The sequence below is a fragment of the Aspergillus steynii genome (genome assembly GCF_002849105.1).
Source record: "Aspergillus steynii IBT 23096 chromosome Unknown P170scaffold_2, whole genome shotgun sequence".
NCBI lineage: Eukaryota > Fungi > Ascomycota > Eurotiomycetes > Eurotiales > Aspergillaceae > Aspergillus > Aspergillus steynii.
This window is the reverse complement of record NW_020194399.1, coordinates 2545650-2566674: the sequence shown is the minus strand read 5'-3', so window position 1 is coordinate 2566674 and position 21025 is coordinate 2545650. Positions and strand designations below refer to the sequence as shown.

Genomic DNA, 21025 nt, shown 5'->3' with positions numbered 1-21025 from the left:
GCACTGCAGAACACATCACAAAACCAAATAGTCAAATGTTTCCCTCCCCCGAATATTCTGTCGTTAACATACTCGATCTCACATGAGCCAGAATGTACTCTACTATCTCTGAATCAATTCAGTCATATGCCATCGGCTTTGCGCGGCAGTCTCTTGAAGAGATCGCAGCCCCACTGCAGATTATTTCTCGAACCGATGGCGAGGACAAAGTGCTGTACGAGGATAAAACCAGACCATCAGATCAGGTCGCCGTGGTTTACGTCAACGATTCGAATTTCTGGGCCAGAATTCTCTCGGACTTCGATCTGGTATGCCGCGTGTCACAATCATTGTTCCCGGCTCTAACGGTATTAGGGCTTTGCCGAAGGGTACATGCTTCAGGAGATTGACTGCGAGAACCTGAGCAGAATATTTGATGTAAATCAATTATACTCCCTGTGCAGCGCGGGACTAATTATCTGTGACAGCTCTATATCCAGAATCCTGGCACTCTTGGATCCGGCAGTTCGCTATTTGGCCTGGTCCCCCGACTCATACGATGGTGGAGGCCCCAGAACAACATCGCCAATGCACGATCGAACATCTCGTCGCACTACGATACATCCAACGCCCTTTTCTCGGGGTTCCTATCGTCAGACATGAACTATTCCTGCGCGCACTGGTCAGGCGATCCGACCGAGTCCCTTGAATCTGCGCAGCGACGAAAAGTGCAATGCATCCTGAAGAAAGCGCAAATCTCGTCCACCCACCACCTGCTAGACATCGGCTGCGGCTGGGGCGATCTAATCATCGAAGCAGCCCGTCAGACAGGCTGCCAGGCCACTGGAATTACACTTTCCGAGGAGCAAAAGACCCTCGCTGACCAGCGGATTCAGGACGCCAGACTCCAGGACCGGGTCCGAGTCTTGCTCTGCGATTACCGCCACGCGCCCTGCCCAGAAGGGGGCTACGATCGAATCATCTCCGTGGGGATGTTCGAGCACGTCGGGCCCCAGTTTCTCGACACGTACTTTGACCAGATCTCGCGGCTGCTCACATCCCAGGGCGGAATTGTCGTGGTAGACGGGATCACCAAGATCCACCCGGTTCGATGGCCTCGCTGAATTTCAAGTACAGTGAGCTAACGCGGAGCAGTTCCACGAAACAAACCCGCGGATGGGCGACTACATCGACCGCTACGTCTTTCCGGGCGGGTATCTCCCCACCGTCAACATCCTGCTGGACTCCATGCATCGAGCTACCAAGGGAAGTCTGGAAGTCTCGTCCATTATCAACACGGGTCTCCATTACGGAAAGACTCTGCTTGCATGGCGCGACAACTTCCTCGCGAACTGGCATGGGATCCGATCGGACTTTTGCGCGAGACATCCGGGCGCGTCGGGTGTAGAGATTGAAGCGTATCGGCGGAGATGGTTGGTATGCTTTGGGTACCTTTTCTTCTGGTGAGAAATCTGCTAACCCATGTACTGTAGTATTACTTTCTTTACTGCGAGGCTGGATTCCGCAGCAGAATCCTGGGGAATTATATGATTTGTGCGGTGCGGACTCCGGAGACTGTTGTCTCGTATGACATGCTTGGGTCGGAGTGGTAATAGTCCATGTTTGAACAAACTAGGACCTGGCTATCGCATTCACATTTGAACATTTTTCAGTTGGTTTTTCGCGATGTAGAATGGCCTGCCCTGCCATCAATAACGACCCCAGTCGTATTCTAGCAAACATGAACAAGCTACTGAGTATGCACCATTCATTCCAGTTATATAACTTGGTTGACACCATTGGATGCGAGCAAGACCATACCTAGGATTTTGGTGTGTATTCCGAGTTCTGCAGCTATAAACATTTGACACGTCACTATTTACTTTGCAACAAAGCCATCAATGAACTTGGTAATCTGCTCTGCCAAAGCCTGAGGCTGGCTGAAAAATGGCATGTGTCCGGTCTTAAAGTCCACAACATCCCATTCGACCTTGGACTTCTCCAACCAGATATTCTGCAACGGCAAAGGGTTACAACAGTCGTCCAGCGTCCGCACATACGCTCTGCGACCATCAAACGCACTCTCCGCCCAGGCCGGGGCAGTCGCGGGGGTTTCAAAGGCCCGGAGTGCGTGTGGCTGCATCAGCGTCGCCAATTCCGGCTCCAGGGCACGGTCGCAGTCATTGTACAAAATGTCCATCGCCGGTTCGATGAGAGCAAGTCCCTTAAAGGGCTGGTAACAAAGTCAGCAATACCCTATGGTTATGATCGCGGTTGTTCTGCGGAGACCGTACCTTGTCGACTTTGATAAAAGGAGGATAAGCGCCGCCTACAGCAGTGAAGAGCGATTCTCCATCAAGTGTGATATTGGCCACGACGTAAATCAGACCGACGACGCCAGTAGAGTGACCTTGGGCCTTTCTGGTCTCTTTCGAAAGTTCTCTTGCTGCGCCGCCTGCAACCACACCCCCGTATGAGTGTGCGATGATGACGACATCTTTACCCTGTTCGTTTAAAAGAGTGAGAAGTACGTTGTCGCGCACGAAAGCGATATCCTGAGAAGAGGACGCTTCGGCCGGATCGGCGGGATTGCAACTAGGGTATGCACCGGGGTGTGTTGCATATCCAGCTTTGGTCAGATACGGTGACAATTTGTCGAAGCCTTCAGGGGTACCGAAAGCACCCGGAAAGATGACGATCACCGGGAGGTTCGACGAAGACATCGTGGAGGGGAGTCTGAATTGAAACAGGTTGCGGTTTTGTTATGAATATTATTGGTGAGAAGTAAAAAGCAGAGAAGTCCGAATTGCTACCAGGCATAAGCTAAAGGCGATGTGGCGGATTTGGTGGGAGCTATTTATCGTAGTTTGATTAGTTAATCTCACCGATTCTAACCCGTATCCCTGCAGCCTTGTAATGTGGGCTGGGTCGTACAACCAGTCTTTTAAATCAGTTGGATGTCAGATCTCCTCATATCACTGCCATTGGACTATAAGTCAAGCAGTAGACTATAAAACGTTAGAGGCCTCCCGCAGTGGGCCAGAACAATCAGCCAATCAGAGATATCAGGCTGGCTTGATCTCCATACACTCACCGGGTTCTTCTGTCTGTACTACCTTAAATCCCATAAACACCATTTCCACTAAGATAGCCTTAAAGAGAGGATCAAGATCTACCTCCACAACCTATCAAGCCAACCGGTCAAGCAAACCCCGAACTAACCACCCAACTCACATCATCACTAAACGAATTCGCCGCATCAAACGCATTCACACCCCCGTTACTCGCCACATACAGCAAATTCGTATAATGCCTCACCCACCGCGTCGGGTAACTCCACGACCGAATCGAGTTCCCCTGCCCATTCAACCCCGACAGGGTGCAGAACGTCGCATCTTCCTTGAACAGCTTCGTCCCGTCGTTCGCGTTCAGCAGCAGCGCGAACCCCGAGTGTCGGATGTAGCTTCCCGGCGTGTCCACGGACTCGAAGGAGTAGCATGCGCTGTTGGCTAGACCCGCGCGGACGGTCCAGCTAGCCTGCTGCTTGAGCGCGGTGGAGCTGGAGGACGAGACGACCTGCGTGTCGACGGACGAGCCGGTGTGCGCGAGGTAGCGAGTGTTGTAGCCGGAGGTGGTGGCGCGGAGGGACACGGACGAGCCCACGGAAAGCCCCGGCCCGCTGGTCAGCGACGTGGTGGCGTACTTCGCGGCGACGATGTTCGCCTGCACCGAGTTCTCGGTGGCATCGGACGGGTAGCCGGAAGTCATGACGCCCTCGTAGAAGGTCCCCTGTGCCGAGACGCTGTTGTCACCGCCGATGCCGAGGATGATGGCGCCCTCCTTGCTCATCGGATTGTAGCCGGAGGCGCTGGGCCGCACGCCGCTGTAGTACGTCGATAGAGACCCCGAGGCGGAGTTCCCGCCGCGAATGGACCAGAGATTCGGGCCGCCCTTCAGGACGGAGGTGACGAAGCGGTAGGAGAGGGACGGGTCGCCCGCATTGTTCTTGGGATTGACTCCGGAGAACAGCCCGTTCTCGAGATCGGCCATGATCCACGGCCCCGAGCCAGCGCCGGATCCCCAGGCGGTGTTGTCGCCGTAGTAGATCGCCTCCATGTGCCCGTTGCCGGTGTCGAGATTGTTGGTTTCGGCGTTTCCGTAATCAAAGCAGCAGCCGCCATTGTAGTGCGTGCCGTCCAGCACGGCGTACATGCCCTCGGCCGCGTCGCCGGTTGCGATGCCACTTGCGGCATTGTTGCGGTACCCCGTGCCGGGGGAGACGAAGACACCGTAGGCCTTTTGGCCGTTCAGAGTGACGGGGGCGCCGATGGCACCGGCCAGGTTGTCGTAGCCATTGACGTCCGGTCCTTGGAATCCGCCCGGGGGAGCTTGGGTGAGGTGGTTTCCGCGGCCGGATTGGTCGTAGATGATGGTGATGAGACAGGTGGTACTGGCGCAGAAGGTGTCCTGGGCGGCAGCATTGGCAACACCCCCGGCAGACAGGGCCTTGATGTCGGTCGTGGAGCCGTCAGACCCGCGTTTGACCTGGTAGAGAGACCCGGAGTAGGCACTGTACAGGGCACGAGTGGTGCTGTGGGCGGCGACGCAGGGCGTGCCACCGGAGGAGTAGATGTCACACGGCCCTGCTGCAGCCATGGAGCCCATGAGAGCGAGACTTGTAGCCACCCGGGAGAACATTCTGAATCCGGTGGTCTGTGAACAGGATCAGGCTTTGACGGTGGAATGCTTGAGAGGGTCATGAAGGACCAGGACTTGTAAGGGTTTTTAACTGTACAATTCTGCGGAGTCTCATTGCTATCCACCCTCAATGTGGCCAGTTTCCGGTGGCATAGATTAATGGCGTGGATTTTCCTCCAATAATTCAGTACATTCAGCATTAACCCTTATGGGGCGTCGGCTAATGCGCAGGACATGTTGATTAAATCTCGCAAGCATGCTGTAGTACTTGCAAGCCGGATTGGTCGTAAGGGCACTTGCATTGTAGATTGGGCCAGTAGGTTCGTTGAACTCGATCTAGCCGAGGTTGTTTATGCACTACTGAGTTAGTTCAGCAGGTGTGGAATCTACAGTCCATCTTTAGTGGCGATCAGTATCGTTAGAATGATACAACCTTCCCTGCCAAGGGGTTAAACCGCTGAAGAAGACAATCCCACGGCTTGACAAAGCTTCAGAAAGCGGAGTTCCACCATGAAAGCTTGGCCCACCAGTTTCGTCACGCAGTCTCCTCCGTGCATTCCAACAGGGATGAATTATTCATTATTAATTAGTGTGTATGTACCCCGCAATATGGCATTCCTCAACTCCCCACAATCATCAGGGAGTGGAGTGCCGCCGGGATTTTGCCTATCTGTCCCAACCGAACACATTGACTGGAGGGAAAATCCATCAATGGAGGCCGTCGGATTCTCCCAATACAAACCGCACTCAGCAACATGCAACAGCAACAGCAGCATGCAGACGCCCGTGAAGAAAATCACGCTCGATTGCCTTGTGTTTGTATACACTCTGCCGGGGACGCTAACATGCGTCGACAGGACACCCCCAATCGGCCCTATGACATTGCCGATGCCCTTGCTAAAGCAAAACAGGCTAAAGATTCTGGGCATTGCGACTAGGTCGTTGCTGATAGCCGTGCTCATCCGCGCCCACATGGCCATGTAACCAGCCCCGAAAAAGCCGTGGATCAGGGCAAACGTGACCAAGAGGCGGGGGAGTTGCCGAGTCTCTATAAGATCAGCATCGCTGTCGCAGCAATCAGGGTGGATAAGAGGGCTAGATTGTCGAGATGTAGTCTCTTATCAGATAGGTATCCGAAGGTCAACGAGCTGGCGACTTATTAGACGCTCATCAGCGCCAGGAGTATTACGCCTTGGGTAATGCCTCATCCGATAAACATTGTGTGGGAAGGAAGGTTTACCAAGGGGAAGAATTATCCAAGCTCTTAGACAATTTTGGAGGCAGAGTAGACCCAGAAGCAAGGCTTCTTTGTGAAACTTGCGTCCATTCAGGGCTGGGAGCTTTGCTCAGACGCGGGCAGATGACCTTTCAAAAAGGGTATCAGTAGGCCGTTTACAAGCACAAGGACTCCAGCCACAGCACGCAGGAACATCCAATATCCGAACCGGTAAAGCAGTTTCTCAAGAATCAGAGGCATCACAGCTCCGGAGACGCCAGATGCAATATATAGTAGACTATATGCTGTCCCGCGCCGGGCAGCCCAGAATTCATTACCCATGTTAAAAATGGGATAGTAAAAGATAAGAAATCCAACGCCGTAAATGACACCCTGAGTGATGATGAGGGCACCGAGTGTCGTGGCGAAAGAGCTGATCAGAAGCCCTAAATACATATAGGCCCTGGAGGGGTTAGAGATAGTAGCGACATGGTACTAAAAAGTCAAAAGAACATACCGCCTATCCAGATCGTCTAGCATTGGTGTTTTCGAAAGCATTGGATGACGGGAGTAATCAGAGGAGCTCCTAGAAAGGATATCCCCGAAGCCGTAGTGTCCACGATGGGGATATATCGATTATTGAAGAATTCAGGGACCTTGGAGTAGTACTCTTGGAAGACGTTAAATGCGAGGGGGAAACCTGGTCCGGATAATTATATGAGATACTATGTATAGAGTAGAAGAATGGGTTTGAATAGAAACAATACTGTGATCCTCGGCATTATTTGTTTTGATGGGGAATATTAGCATGTTATTCTAGTTAAAGGACAGACGGTAAATATATAATTATTAGGGCTTAAATACAACGCGTAGGGTTGTGGAGTAGATACTTGAAAATAGGGAATTGAGAGTGTTCTATGGGGGGGGGGTCATGCTTAATATACAATTAAAGTCTTGTTTTCAGCCTCGTTGCAACCGTTGTCCCAAGCCTCCTTTCAAGTCTCATCACGTAGGGCAATTCGATAAAGTCCTCGCCTTGGTATATAATTGGTTATTGTATACACCAAGCTGCTATTCAGCCAGCCATCCAATATTCAAGGGATTCCAGGACAAATATAACCCAATCTACTAAATCATGTTACTCCGTCTCAGGTTCGGGGTTCTCCGTGGGTGAGAATTTAGACAGCGGGGCAACGAGATAGCTGAACAGGCTAGCTTGTTTGAGGAAATGATGATTTACGCTTTGATTGGTAAGCCTTCTGATAGTTGTGAGGCTAGCTCCTATATGGCTTAGTATTCCTTCGAAATTTTAAGCAAATATTGTCCCCTTTCTACAGCATTAATATTCCTGTTTAGGAATAGCCAAAATTGCAATGAAAGATCGCCGCGGTCTGTGGTATCTCTCTTTCGAGTCTCAATATGCTGTCGGGTCTGTCTTGACACCAGCAATTGAATGGAGCCAGATGCACATGACCTTGGACAACCCTATAGACTGCTTGTTTTTCATGGCGGCTATCGTGTGCAGTTAATAATGCAGCCATCGATCTGACCACAGATGAATCACGCAAGCGGCCAATACGAGCAGGATGGAGGCCATGAGTCATCCGAAGGAGTCATTCCTGAGTCCTCCCCACCACAGCATGCATGACCCCAAGATGTTTATATCAGTCATTTCTTCCCACTTCCGCTGATTCCAACAACCAACCTGCCCAACATGGAAATCCCACGCCCCATAGGATACAGATGGCGCTCTTCGAGGGTGTTCATCCTTGCGACTATTGCCCTCGCCTTGTTCGCAGAGACCTTTCTGTACGGCTTTGTCGTGCCAATCCTCACCCACATGCTTGAGGTTCGGTTGCATATCGATCCATCCCAAACGCAGAGTTATATCACCACACTCCTTTCCATCCATGGTCTTATTTCTCTCGCTTCAGCGCCAATTATCGCTCATTTCGTGGATAAATCGCGAAATCGGAAAATCCCTTTGTTGATTGCCTTGGCAGGATCTCTGGTCGGCACGGTTCTTGTTGCTTGGACTCCGGCTTGTATGTTTCCCTCTTTTTATGCAATATTCAGATACTGACATTTTTAGTGTGGGTTCTCTTCTTCGGACGCTATATGCAGGGTATCTGCGGTGCAGCGACGTGGATTGTCAGCTTTGCTATCATGCTGGATTGCACTGCCGCTGAGGATATGGGCAAGACGCTGGGCATTGTCATGACTTTTGTCACCACCGGATTTATAGGCGGGCCTACTATTGCGGGAATCCTGTTGGAGCTGGTGGGTTACTGGGCAACCTGGTCTGTTCCGATGACCATCCTGATCCTGGATATCGTCGCCCGTCTCCTCATGATCGAATCTCGAGATGTATCCAGCAAACAATCTCCCCCGAGCACCTCAGACACACCAGAATCAGATGAAACGACCGCCCTGATCCCAGACAACAACACCGAAGCAACCCAATCCGACACCCCTCCAAGCATCGCCCCATCCCGAGGCTTCTACCGCATCGTGCTCTCCGACGCCCGAGTCCTAGTCGCACTAGCCAACATCTTCTTCTTCTCCTTCATCATCTCCGGCTTCGAAGCCACCATCCCGCTCCATGTCCGCGACGTCTTCGGCTGGGGTAGTATGGGCACTGGCCTAATGTTCTTCTGCCTGCAACTCCCCTCATTCTTCCTCGCAGCTCTGGGAGGAATGCTCCGCGACCGGTGCGGACTGAAGTATCCCACGGCCCTCGGATGGGCCCTCCTGGCCCCGCTTTTCTGGCTGCTGGGTGTGCCTGGCGACAAGCGGTTTCCGTGGGCTGGGCCCGAGACTGGGGGGAAGACAATTTTCCCGGTTACTATGGCTGTCTTTGGTACGGTTGCAATGTTGGTGAGAGGGGCGGGGAGTTTGCAGCTTAGCTGTGAGTGACTACATTGCTTAAACTGGTTTTAGGATATGCTAATGCTTGATGTAGTGGTTACCAAGGATATGCAGACAAAAGACCCCTTGATATTCGGTCCTGGTGGCGGCAATGCCCGTGCTCAATCCATCCTGGAGATGGCGTTTAGTCTGGGCATGATGGCTGGGCCTTTGGTTACGGGGACACTGTCTGAGACGGTGGGATACTATTATATGACCTTTACGTTAGGTGTGTTTGATCACCTTTGTGGATGAGATGATTGCTGACCATGCAATAGCGTGCCTCTCACTCGGTTTGTCGTTCCTTTGCTATACTTACCTTGATGGCAAGCGGCAGAAGGATCCGGTTTCGCAGGCTTAGATAATGGATTAGAGAAAAGTACTGGTTTATGTTCTAGATAATGATAAATGGATTCTTGCTCTGGAATTCCTTTTCGTAGTTATGGAACTTAGGTTGCCTTTGTCAGTCTGTACAATTACTACTTTCAAGAATTGGGCTAATTGAAGGCAGATGTTATCTTGTACTGAGAAATGTACACAACGTACACGAACACGTGTCACACAATTACAGTGACCGGAGAGATCATTCAGTATGCTTGCGCTCAAAAATCGGCAAAGACTTCATGGAAACCCCAGATTCCTTCTGCAACGCCATGTGGAACACCGCGTATTCCCTCGCCTCAACCTCCAAAGTTCCCTTCATCGACGTACCTCCGAACCGCCCAGTAGATCTCAGACTAGGTACCGACACCGTCAATGCCTCGTCGGCGCTGGAGACGCCTCTAATGGCGGTCCGGTATTTGTCAGGGCCGTAACGCGTGAGGCTGAGGGTGTTGAGTGCACCGTAAGCTCCGGACGCGGACGTGCTGAATGTGACGTCCACCGGCTCATCCGGTGCTGTGATGATGAGCTCGACCTCGAGGTATTGCTCCTTCACCACCGACTGCAATTTGACTGATGCTGGGGACGTCTGCGTGACAACCACCGATGGCTTGTCAACTACGCGGATAGCCACGCCGGGCAAGGGGGTCACAGAGAGCTCGATCCAGCCGGTGGATGAGATGAATAGACCGGACAACGACCCCTTGAAGGTATGTAGGCTGCCGAGGTATTCCATGGCAGACGTGAGCTTAGCAGCCGCCTCCTGGTGCTCTTCATTCTCACTGCGCTCGAGGAAGGAGTTGACGCTGGTTGTCTTGATATGGAGGAGGGCATGGGGAGGTTCCACATTGCGACTGGACATCCACTCGTCGAACTTCTCGACATGAGTCGGGCTATGGGAGAGAGCATTCGCGATGCCTGCGTCTCCGCCCAGGATCTTGCATTGCGAGCGTCGCTGGCTCAGGTATTCCTGGTATTCAGATGAGCTCTTCACACTGGAATCAACTGTAGCGCTCAAGATACCGCCGAACTCAGCCTTGATATGGCGCTGGAAAGCCTCCTTCTCTTCAACGCTAGTCTCAGTGCGTTCGACCTGAAGCTGGTAGCGACTGCCGAGGAAACACTCCTCGACGACATGGGATCCGTAGTAATCGAAGAACTGCTGATACTTCTTCACCGCATCCGACGCTTCCGTGAGAGCATCCTCATCCTTCTCCTTGTTGATTTCCTCCGGCCAGTCTGGAAGCGCCCCGATAGCACTGATATACTCCTCCGACACGGTGTTATACACTTCGTTGCCAGGCTTGAGACCAACAGAGTAGACCTTTTGGTCAGAGCTGTATATCCCGTAAAGGGTATTGTTCTTGAAAGTAGTTGAGTAGGGAACTCCCCCGGAACCCTCGACCGAAACGCCGACGTGGCTGATGCTCAGGCTGGGGTTTGCTTCGAGGTCGCTTGCTAGCTCCGAGCCGGCGGCGACAATGAGATCGCTCTCGACTGTTTGCGCTCCGATGTCAGTCTTGCGGAAGTTGGCTGGGAGCCAGTAGCTGTCACTGGAGCCTGGAGTCTGGATAGCAGCGCCCTCCTCTGGGTCCGGGGCGACCAATGGAAACCGCTTGCTCCTATCGAGCGTTGCGCGGGCATCGAACGGGTCGGTATCTGCAATGTCTTAGCAATCATGTATCATATTTCCACGAGATACATACTAGCGGACAGAAGATTAACCGTCACACCAACAACGGAACAGATCGGCAGGGTTTCAGGGTTATCCGACATTGTGGCTAGTACACCAGAGGCTTGAAGAGCCGGCAACAACCGCGTGGAAACGGGCCAATTTATGCATTTCCACCTCCAGCCACAAACCCCCATTCTACCAAGGCTGAGACAAGCTCCATTCTGCCTAGAAGACTAGTTCCCTTGGCCTTTCCCTATAGACAAGCTACTATGGAGCCTTTTACCGCCGTCCAAGAACGGTATTATGGAGCGCATGCATTAGCCGAACACGTCATGCCATTCAGCAACCATGTTTGATATGGGGTGCGGGTCTGTGGAGTGAGGGGAAAGGGTCCTGGAATGCTGTTGCCTGATACCATGGGGGATTCGGTGTCATATTCGACTGGTATTCAACTCGATGGCCGACTTTGACGCAGTATGCTCCTTGAAAACAATGCGGGGCTGTCTGCAACCCACTCTAGCGTCGCGCCGGATCTAATGGAAGCTGGAGTAGGTATCTTGGTGCATATTCCTTGTCACAGAATAGTATATTTTGAGTCACTATTGGGTGCCGTGATATCCCGATTGGAGTGACTGTTAAGCTGTGTGCGGGCAACTAATACATAGCGAGATTAATTCTGTCATAAAGAAAACTATAGCCTTATCTTTATGCCGGATGCCACCTAGTCGTAATGATTGGAGAACTATTTTGCCATACATGGTCACTGACCATAGTATGGGCGCTTATAATTTTTTAATGGATGTATCCTGCGGAATCCCTCAAAAGACATAACCGAGCGTTCCCCCTAGAGCCTATAGGTGCGCATGTACTTCATTGGAAGTAATAAATATCTGTGAGGCTACTTCATGTGCTTTCAATTGTATCTAGAGAGCAATGTATTGGAAGATGGTCTATCTTGAACTAAACTCAAGAAGACCTATGTCTGTAGAATATATAATCTCTAATATATAACCAACAAAACCCCCCAAAACTCCTCAATAGCAGCCACCACCTCCGGCACCCGCTGCCTAACAAGCCCATGACCGACGCCCGGAGCAACAACAACATTCTTCATGCCAGCCTCATCCAAATCCCCGACGCTACAAACATCATCGAGCTCCCCAAGAACACACAACCCCCGAACCCCCGTCACAACAGCCTCCACAAACCCATCCTGCCGATCCAGAACTCCTCCATCCATGAAAATCCCCACAACACTCGCCGCATGTCCCGCATGCTGCCTCAACTGCCACTCCCTAACGGCCTCGGCAACAACCTCTCCCTGGCAACCCTCTCCTTCCAATCATTTGGAACAACCAATTTTCCTCCTTCTAGGACCGCAAGAATCCACGCCCCCGCCGCGCCTTCGACTGCTTTATGGTTCTTCGATCCATCGGCGTGGTAACGAGGCTCAGCTTAGTTACCTAAACGTATGCATGATGATGATAGAGACGTTATGACTGGCCTTGGTGAGCTGATTGTACGTGGAGTCATGTTGCATCAAGCACAAAGCCATGCGTAAAAGGCGACAGCAACTGAGATCAAACATCCAAAAAGCAAGCGACGCGCATGACCATCAATCCAGTCCATCAACATAGAAACCTCCCTCTCATAGAAGATGTCTACCCGAGCACCGAGCAGGAATATCCTGAACCGAAGCCTGTGGTGTACCTTCTGAATGGGAATCTCCATTCGAGTCCCTTCCGTCTCCACGATGAGCCTTCTCCCTTGGAGATAAAAGGTAAATCGGTTACCAAACGCCAAAACGAGACACACCAAATAGAAGACACCGAAGGATTTCCAATTGATAATTGGAAGAACGCGGTAGAACTCTTCCTTGGTATGTAAGAATTCCCCGACTTCGTAAATTGTCTCGAAGTTTGGGCTTGCAAGACGGAGGATGAACTTGTCAAGCATTTCTGCGGGCACAGCTCTGCGTGCTCCTGCGCTCTCCAAAGCCCCCCCGATGCGGTAAGCAGCCTATCCAGCGCATATACAGCGGTTTCTCTGACCAATCGACTTGGGTCATCCAAGCATCTGTACAACCCACTTAAAGCTTGGTCTGAAGATGTGAACTTGCTCAAAGATATTACTGCCTCGCGTCTGGAGCGGTAATCTCCATCGTCTAAACGCTTGACCACGGCTGTGACGACATTGTTAGATGGGTTCGATAGGCTTCCCAGCTTGGGAACTGTGCTTGATCTGACTTTCTCAGATTTGTCACTCGAAAGTTCAACTAAAACATCACGCAGTCTTGGAGATGTGTTTGCCAACTTGCCCACAGCCTCTGTTACTTCAAATCTCACATCCGAGTCTTCATCTTCCGAGGCTCTGACCATCGCATCGATATTCTGGGGCGTGAAACCATTTGGCGATGAAACCATAACATTGCCCAAACATTCTACTGCTACCGATCTTGTCACCGGTGAGTCATCATTCAAGCATTCAACCAATGCTTTCTGGTGTTGAAGACTGAATAGTCTCGGTGATGAACTAGCCAGGTGACTCAGGGCTCTCACCCCATAACTCCGATCATTTGAGCCTGTGAAGTCCAGGAAACTAATAATTGTGTCCAAGCCCTCAGGGGTAAAAGCATATGGGCGTGAACAGGCCATTTTGAAAACGGCTTTTCTTTCTTCAATACATCCACTAAGTGAATTAACGATCTGAGAAGATGCAATTTGCAAAGTGTCTAGTGGTTCCGTAATTAAGACACGGTCCTTGAAATGCGCATTGTCAAACCACTTAAGGATCGGAAGAGTTGCCCTAGTGGGAACAACAGCCTGTGAAAGCAAGACTCTCACAGACAAAAGCCCGCTCTGTGTATCCTGCAACTTCAAAACCAGGGCATCAAGAGCCTCACTCGGGAGGGACTTCTGGCTTGATAGCGACATTGCTGCCTCTTGGCGTACCTCTGAATCATGGTCGCTGATAAGCTGAACAAGGACATCAAGATAGCCTCGCCATGAGGACTGTTGGTGCCCGAAGCAATTTGCTATTCTTAACCGCACTAGGCTGTCTGCATCTCGGGAATATCCCATCATATCCTGGAGGATCTGCGGGGGCAAATCTGACCGAAGGCTCAGTGCAAATGCAGAAGCTCGTCTGGATTCAGGATTCTTTAGCAGTTGGGATAATTGGCGGACTACTTCAGGGCCTAATCCTGGTTGCTTTCCTATCACCCTGGCGATACCTTGATTCCGGAGATCATCTGTCGTACTCAGGCACCTGACGAGGACATTAACTATTGAATCGGGAAGCTTTGACTGAGCCTGAAAAAGACTAATTGTATCCTGCTTGTGGAAAATATCTCCATCGTCTAGCTGTTTGGCCAGGCCGTCAAGGATGTTGAATGTCAAGGACGATTGGTTGCATAGACATTGAATGATGTTCCCACGAACTTGGCAGTCATTGCCAATTAGCCCTTGGTCAGCAGGTGACCCAAGATACGCGATTGTCTTGCAGTATGTTATCTGGTTTGTCAAGCTGACGAGCTTCCCTTCTCGTAAGTCTGATTGAGATATCAGCATGCTTGCTGCTGCTAGGCGTCCATTGATATCCTCTCCCTGGAGCCACTTGGTTATAGTATGGAGGCCCTCATCTGGCAACTCAGAACTGAGTCTGAAGAGGGATTCTGTAACCTGCCGTGGCACAGGGTCGTCGTTCACCAGCCACTCAACCAGATCCTGAGGGATTTCTGGAGGTAAATCGTTCTGAGTGGCCAGGAGTAGAGAAGCCACTGATCGTATGTTGACATTGTGATGTCGTAGCCATTGAATAACGATATCGATAATCTCACGACATAGTGTAGCCTTGAGCCCTAGGTCGTGTACCGCTCTGAAATATAGCTCTGGACTTTCAGCATGCGGGTTAACCAAACAATTGTGTATGGTGTCGAGAAACCCTTTGGTCAATATCTGATCAGGAGCCACTACCATTCTGAAACTAAACTCGGCCAGGGATATACCGTCGCTATGCGCTTTATCCAGCCAATGGTCCGCCAAAGAAACAATAGAACTATCAACATTTTTTTGGTTCTCGCAGCGCCTTCAGCAGCAGCTTCCTTGTATCCACCGGCGACTTCATGAATACTGCATAAGAAATGCGCTCAGGGAACTCTTTTTGAGCAAGAAGCCAACGGTTTTCGAAAGAAGCCTCGAACGCCCAGAACTCGAACTCTGCCCACCAAGAAAGCTGTTTCTCCGACCTAAGCCTATAGGCACTAAGCCTTGGGGAGTCTTGCATGGCAGGCACCTCGTTGAGACAATCCATCGTGAGGAGCTGGTGTGTCGGTCCCATCATATCCCGTGGGCCTGCTTCTAACTGGTGAAAGAAGTCGACCAAACATCGCTCACCATCATTCGCCTGCTGTCGGTAAGAATCGAGCAGCCCAGCCACGTATTTCCACAACATATTCCACCGTAGGTTGTATTTTTCTCTGGCGAGAACAGTTTGTGGGGACACTAACTCGTCTGAAGTGCTTCCATGATGAAGCGCCAAAACGGTCATCTTAGTGCCACGTATCCAGTGACTGACAAGATACCGAGCTGCAAAGTACTCCTGGAAAGTCAGATGCAAAAAGTGAAATGACTGTTTTTCACTTTCCATGTTTGTGTCTGAGGTGCGCAGGAAAGATAGGTCTTTCAATACACTATTGTACGCCGCAGGAAGATTGTCGCCGCTGCTCCGAAGGAGCCTGTGGATTTTATCTCGCATTGGCCTGTCGAATTCGATGATGCGGTTGTAGAACCCCTGGAATGCGAGACCTTCCAACAAGTTGAGCTCCTGCCGCATGGTCTCCTCTACCTCCAAGGCAGACATCCCCGCCACCATCGGTTCAGTCAGCACTTTCTGGTTGCAGCATTTGCCTAGCTTTCTTATGTCCTTTCGCAGCAGACTTAATACAATTGACTGATAGATGGCCGTCATTGTCTGTGACATATTCTTGATATAGTTGGTTTGCTCACCCCACGTGAAGCATAGAGCATCGAGCTGGATCGGTATAGAAGCAATTTCACGGATCAAGGACTGTGCTCGAATAAATGACATGATCCGCTTGGCTTTTTCTGGATCAGGTATCACTCCAGGTGCGGACACATATGATTCAATCTGTTCGCGGTGGAATCCCACTGTCTTCAGTTCCAAGTCGAATGCTTTCAGGCCGAGGAGACTTGGATAGTACTGCCGGGAAGTGACTATAGCATGCTGGGCTCTCTGCACTAGCCTTCGCAGAAACTCGCCCATGGGTGTGTCTGCATCCCAATCATGAGCCACTTCATCAAGACCATCCAGAATAAAAAGTGCACGGCAGTGACCGGACTGTTTGTTTACCTCCTCACACAGGGTATCTGCCAGCACTTCACGGTCGCTTTCTGAATGCTGCGCGAGGTAGTGGTCCTTGAAGAAGCGTTTCATGCTGTAAGAGGTGCTAGGCCGCTGTTTCAGGCTTCGTAGAGGCAGCCAAAGCAGCCAGTCAAATCGATCACTCCAGCTATTCTTGTAGAGAAAGTCGTGCACGATCTTCTTACATAACGTTGTCTTGCCGACTCCTGCCTGCCCTTTAATGAAGATTCGCTGTGGTGAAGAAGTCGTGCCATTTGACAGCCTTCGCGGCTGAAAAAGCTGGGGTAGTGGAATAGCCTGTCCATCGGAGCCCTTTGTGATAGTTAAATTGATAAAACACTGGTCCATGGGTAGCACTTGGCCCGACAGGCGATGGATTTGGAGACGGTCATGTGTGGTATAATGTCCCCTCAGTGCGTTTCTCACGTAGAATCGTCTAACTTCTAGCGAGCTTTTGCACGCTTTTTGCACAAGGCTCCCACTCGTAGCAATATCTTCTTGTTCTTTGGATTGCTGCCTCCACAGAAAGGGCTTCACATTGCTCTCGTATGTTCTTCGACCTCGAGGACGCAGCGGAACGTGATGTTTTCCGGCTGTGCGGGTTGAATGAGATCTAACAGAGCTAGGAGCTGAAAATTGAACCCAAGCCTGCACCCGAGCACTGTCACCAGACGGAATCTTCGTGTAGACCTGCCTATATCCTGCCTTGTTGGAGGTATGCTGTGCTTGCTCTAGCTGCGCATATAGACCACAAAGAAACTCCTTTTTCGTTCTACACTCTGCGTTGTTGATGTAGTCCTCCAACTCCCCAAAAGACTCGTTTTGAATTAGGATCTCGGTCACTCGCAGGGCCTTGTGCCAGGATTTTGATGTATGGGACCGGATGTGTCTCCAGATGTTGTCCTTCAAATCAGATCCTATTTTAAAGGCCTGAACACAGGCCTGATATAACTTCTGAGGATCCTTGGCCAGGCCACCGGCAGCCGTCAACGCTGCAACGTCAGCAACCCGAAGAGTGCGGCGCAGAACTTTCTCAAATTCGGTTTCATCATTAGGTATGTCCTGGAGCACCTGGGCTGCATAACAGGCTGCTTGCACGATATGAATCTCCGTCTCATCCTTGATGAAGGTTTCGAGCAAGGTGAGAAGACGGCTGTGTAGACTTTCACGGCTCAGTCCGGAGACATGGACATCAGCCATTGCTTCGAGGGCGACCGAGAGAGCGCATATCAAATCATACTGCAGTTGTGGATTTCCGTGGTTCTTAGAATTCTCTAGCCGGGCGATAAGGCTTTCGAACAACGACGCAAGTGGGTTGTTGTCGTTGGTCAGCTTTCCTTCGCCTTGTCGAATGATGCACACTATACATGCCAAAAGAGCGGGATCAAGTGAACTGTGATCACTTGTGCCAGACGCAATAGTATTGGCAAACTTCCTGAGCAAGCTGATGTATTCTTCCACCAACAAGACCTCAGAAAGCCGAGTCACTTCCCAGGCGGACTTGAGGATTTGCTCCGAATCCAACTCCTGCACTACCGCTCTGCACAGGAAGTCCAGGATTCTCCGCTCTTCGTGCTCGGGCGGCAGGCATTCTATTCGGTCGATCAGATTGGGGACGTTAGTTGGAAGAGAGTCATTCACTTGGATACCTGCCATTATGGGAAGGCAGTAGGTTCTCAAACATCCGTCGGTGGTGTTGGTGTTTGAACTTTGCGAGCGCGAGGCTGGAAGAAGCAAAGCTGCTGGGTCAGATGACTGTGCATGTTTTGTTTTATACACTCCAGCCTCGGCGCTAGGCATGGCCCAATTATACCCTGGGAATGGTGGCAGTGACGATGCACAAGAGCACACCCCCCACCTCGACTAGGCGCCTTGGCTGGTATTTCATTGCCGCCTACATTCAATTTTCACCCGATATGCAACAGACATCCCCTCTGAAGTTGGACCTGGCAGTCGCCCACCCCTACCGAGCCGCCCACCCCTGTATTCCATATAAAATGCTACTTTTTTATACTAGAATATCTAGACCACCAAGGCTCTATTAGACTTTGGATTTAATATATAGATAATAGAGGCCTCTATGAATACTAAATTCCCATTTTAACTTTATAGCTTAAATAGATTTCTCAAATACACTCAGTATCGGTTGTATTATTTGTAAGATTAAATGACCTTGTATTATAAGTAATAAAGAAAGTTTTAAGATCTTGAAACTATCAAATAGTATCTAGTTAACATAGCTATTTATGATTTTTAAATAAAAATTGGTTTAAAGTCTTTGTTGTAAAGATATTTTGATCTAAAAAAGTAGCGCTTAATATGGAATTACGTTAAATAAGGCGATGATCGATTAGTCAACCGCTCCACTGCCCGAACTGCAACAGCCCAAAACGGAATTCTGTCGTCGTCCAGAATCCACTCAACAAATCCCATCAACAAACAAACAGCGTCATGCCGAAAAAGAAGGGCAACGCGCCCGCGCCATCCCAGCCGGCGGGGACCGTGGAGACCCCGAAATTGAAAAAGGCCCTGCGCAAGGACATGCGGATCATGTTCCGGGAACTGCAGCGGGTCGATAAGGGGGTCATTGCGGCCAAGTACCTCTCACTGTACCCAGACCGCGGAGACTACATTACGACTGTGCTGGACAAGTACGTATTAAGTGTTCCTACTTATCATGCCTGGGAGATGATCTTGAGCTAACCGTGCGTAGTTACACGACTTCGCTGGAGACGCGAAAAGGGCCCGCAAAAGAGCCTGCGGCTGAAGGCAGCGTGGCCTCGGAAGACGCGCCCAAGACACCTAAAAAGCAGAAGCAGATTCCACTATCGTCACCTTCTGTCTTCGCAGAGACGCCAAAGCCGGTGCACACTTTCACTTCTCAGCCCAAATCAGCCCCTGCAGCGACTTTCACCGGCCAACCCGAGCCTGCTACTACGTCGGCGTTCGCGCCGAGAATCGAATCGGAACCAAAGAAGCCAAACAATGCTGTTCTGCAAGGTCCGTCGCATTTCCAAGCCTCGGTGGATGGGCTTGCGTCTAACTCTATACAGATTTCAAAGACTACCTGGATGTGAACCAGAGTGGCACGCTCAACCAGCCCAGCGCCTCTCCGGGCTTTTCATTCGTGCCGTCCCTCGAGAGCCAGATGCAGTTCCTGAGTCTCGCCGGACAGGATGACCGTGCGGGTGGCAGCTCCTCTGGGGCCCCTCAGGAGGCCGTCCTGGTGTCGCCGACCGTGGAGCAGGCCGGACAGAACATGCCGTCGCAGTTTGCTCTCCTGGGTCAACTTCGAGCTCGACAGCCGGTTACGGACCCTCGTGTGATGCTGAACACCAACATTCCCTTCTCGGCATTCATCTGCGGGCTTCAAGGCAGCGGAAAGTCGCACACTACGTCCTGCATGATTGGTAAGTCACTCCTCTGTCCAGGTTGCTGAAATGCTGACTCGTTCGAGAAAATTGCTCGCTGTCTTTCCCTGCGCTGGGAAACCTCAAGAAACCTCTCTCCACCCTGGTTCTGCAATACAATGAATACAGTTCGAATCTGAGCTCGCAGCCCAGCGAGACGGCGTTCCTGTCTTCCATCATTCCGCAGTACACGGCGTTTCAGAAGCCCATTCCCGTCCGGGTGCTGGTGCCGCCGTCTAACTTCCACAACCTGCAACGCATGTACTCTCAGATCCCCAATGTCGAGGTCCGGCCATTCCGTCTGCAGCCGCACCATCTCAGCACAAGTATGATGCTGTCGTTGATGTCGATGGGCAAGAACGACTCCATGCCGCTCTACATGGGCCAGCTGACGAAGATCCTGCGTGAAATGGCGATGGAGAACAAGGGCAACTTCGACTACTTCGCCTTCCGCAAGCGCCTGTCCGGTCTGCGTCTGGACCGCACCCAGACTCCCTTTCTGGAACAGCGACTGGGACTACTTGACTCGTACCTCGACCTCAACGGAGAGACCACGGACGACTACTTCGTCGAAGGCGGCGTCACCATCCTCGACCTGTCCTGTCCCTTCATGGATCAAAGCACCACGTGCATCCTGTTCCGCATCGCCATCGACCTCTTCCTCCACGCGCACCGCTCCCGTGGCAAGATGGTCGTCGCCGACGAAGCACACAAGGTACACCCTCCCCTGCCTCTTCTCCCATCTACCCAAATCCCCAAAACTAACAACAACATCAACAGTACATGACCGACACCCCCGCGGCCAAAGAACTCACCGAAACCTTCCTCAACATCATCCGGCAGCAGCGCCACCTCGGCGTCCGCATCATCATCTCCACGCAGGAACCCACCATCTCGCCGCGTCTGATCGACCTCTGCTCCATAACAATCATCCACCGGTTCTCGAGTCCCGAGTGGTTCAAGACGATCAAGAACCACGTCACGTTCGACAACTCCGACGGCAATGGCACCGGCACCGACGAGCGCGACGGCCTGTATCAGATCTCGAGTCTGCGGACCGGCGAGGCCTTGGTCTTCGCGCCCTCCGCTTACCTGCTCCATGATAACCACGCGCCGATTAATACGCGCCACACGACGTTTAAGATGATGGTGAGGAAGCGGGTTACGTGGGATGGGGGACGGACGATTGTGTGTATTCGGTAGGTTTGGATGAGAGATGTGCTATGAGATATGATGGGTGGGGTATTGGCATGGTTTCGGGATTTTGGGACTTTTTGTGGCCATGGTTTCTTTTGAGTTTGTTAAAAGTTCGCTAGATAGTTAGAAACAGGGTCGATTGTTTAGACGGCGTAGATTCTTTTTCTGTCTTCCCCCCCG

General features: G+C 51.3%; 8 protein-coding genes across 8 annotated transcripts; 3 read left to right on the top strand and 5 right to left on the bottom strand.

Moving 5' to 3' along the window:
- Nucleotides 1-87: 87 nt before the first annotated feature.
- On the top strand, nucleotides 88-1592 carry P170DRAFT_402215 (methyltransferase; the record flags this gene model as incomplete). The annotated part of the gene is made up of 5 exons (XM_024846411.1): nucleotides 88-308; nucleotides 355-417; nucleotides 468-1085; nucleotides 1135-1416; nucleotides 1473-1592. The coding sequence occupies exons 1-5, from the start codon at nucleotides 93-95 to the stop codon at nucleotides 1590-1592; spliced, it is 1299 nt and encodes a 432-aa protein (XP_024707526.1). The 5' UTR covers nucleotides 88-92.
- A 266-nt stretch (nucleotides 1593-1858) lies between these two features.
- P170DRAFT_352303 (alpha/beta-hydrolase) lies at nucleotides 1859-2702 on the bottom strand (the record flags this gene model as incomplete). Its single annotated transcript, XM_024843914.1, has 2 exons — nucleotides 1859-2212; nucleotides 2274-2702. 2 exons carry the CDS (start codon nucleotides 2700-2702, stop codon nucleotides 1859-1861), a joined length of 783 nt encoding a protein of 260 aa, XP_024707525.1.
- Nucleotides 2703-3180: 478 nt separating this feature from the next.
- On the bottom strand, nucleotides 3181-4677 carry P170DRAFT_444259 (alpha-L-arabinofuranosidase B; the record flags this gene model as incomplete). Its single annotated transcript, XM_024850621.1, has 1 exon — nucleotides 3181-4677. The coding sequence occupies one exon, from the start codon at nucleotides 4675-4677 to the stop codon at nucleotides 3181-3183; it is 1497 nt and encodes a 498-aa protein (XP_024707524.1).
- Nucleotides 4678-6004: 1327 nt separating this feature from the next.
- Nucleotides 6005-6433, bottom strand: P170DRAFT_472128 (uncharacterized protein; the record flags this gene model as incomplete). Its single annotated transcript, XM_024852912.1, has 2 exons — nucleotides 6005-6356; nucleotides 6411-6433. The coding sequence occupies 2 exons, from the start codon at nucleotides 6431-6433 to the stop codon at nucleotides 6005-6007; spliced, it is 375 nt and encodes a 124-aa protein (XP_024707523.1).
- A 1174-nt stretch (nucleotides 6434-7607) lies between these two features.
- Nucleotides 7608-9161, top strand: P170DRAFT_349958 (MFS general substrate transporter; the record flags this gene model as incomplete). The annotated part of the gene is made up of 4 exons (XM_024843774.1): nucleotides 7608-7938; nucleotides 7986-8801; nucleotides 8856-9029; nucleotides 9079-9161. The coding sequence occupies 4 exons, from the start codon at nucleotides 7608-7610 to the stop codon at nucleotides 9159-9161; spliced, it is 1404 nt and encodes a 467-aa protein (XP_024707522.1).
- A 222-nt stretch (nucleotides 9162-9383) lies between these two features.
- Nucleotides 9384-10745, bottom strand: P170DRAFT_353095 (uncharacterized protein; the record flags this gene model as incomplete). Its single annotated transcript, XM_024843961.1, has 1 exon — nucleotides 9384-10745. A coding segment is annotated over one exon (1362 nt), but the record flags the coding sequence as incomplete, so codon positions are not given.
- A 1360-nt stretch (nucleotides 10746-12105) lies between these two features.
- Nucleotides 12106-17976, bottom strand: P170DRAFT_402202 (NACHT domain-containing protein). The gene is made up of 4 exons (XM_024846410.1): nucleotides 15058-17976; nucleotides 13907-14177; nucleotides 13546-13807; nucleotides 12106-13209 (listed from the first exon to the last, which is right to left on the bottom strand). Exons 1-4 carry the CDS (start codon nucleotides 17892-17894, stop codon nucleotides 12518-12520), a joined length of 4062 nt encoding a protein of 1353 aa, XP_024707520.1. The 5' UTR covers nucleotides 17895-17976; the 3' UTR covers nucleotides 12106-12517.
- Nucleotides 17977-18655: 679 nt separating this feature from the next.
- P170DRAFT_377817 (uncharacterized protein) lies at nucleotides 18656-20992 on the top strand. The gene is made up of 5 exons (XM_024845419.1): nucleotides 18656-18889; nucleotides 18952-19238; nucleotides 19292-19648; nucleotides 19696-20363; nucleotides 20429-20992. The coding sequence occupies exons 1-5, from the start codon at nucleotides 18690-18692 to the stop codon at nucleotides 20849-20851; spliced, it is 1935 nt and encodes a 644-aa protein (XP_024707519.1). The 5' UTR covers nucleotides 18656-18689; the 3' UTR covers nucleotides 20852-20992.
- The last annotated feature ends 33 nt before the right edge of the window (nucleotides 20993-21025 follow it).

Bases quoted from the DNA above. Each gene is read 5' to 3' on its own strand.
- P170DRAFT_402202 (XM_024846410.1), bottom strand. From the start codon at position 17,894: ATGGCAGGTATCCAAGTGAATGACTCTCTTCCAACTAACGTCCCCAAT. The intron at 14,178-15,057 runs GTTCGAGGCTTC...GGATACAATTAG, and splicing joins GCAGAGTTCGAGTTCTGGGC to TCTTTTTCAGGCTCAGTCAA. The intron at 13,808-13,906 runs GTGCGGTTAAGA...CATGATTCAGAG, and splicing joins CCCGAGATGCAGACAGCCTA to GTACGCCAAGAGGCAGCAAT.
- P170DRAFT_377817 (XM_024845419.1), top strand. From the start codon at position 18,690: ATGCCGAAAAAGAAGGGCAACGCGCCCGCGCCATCCCAGCCGGCGGGG. The intron at 19,239-19,291 runs GTCCGTCGCATT...AACTCTATACAG, and splicing joins AAACAATGCTGTTCTGCAAG to ATTTCAAAGACTACCTGGAT. The intron at 20,364-20,428 runs GTACACCCTCCC...CAACATCAACAG, and splicing joins TCGCCGACGAAGCACACAAG to TACATGACCGACACCCCCGC.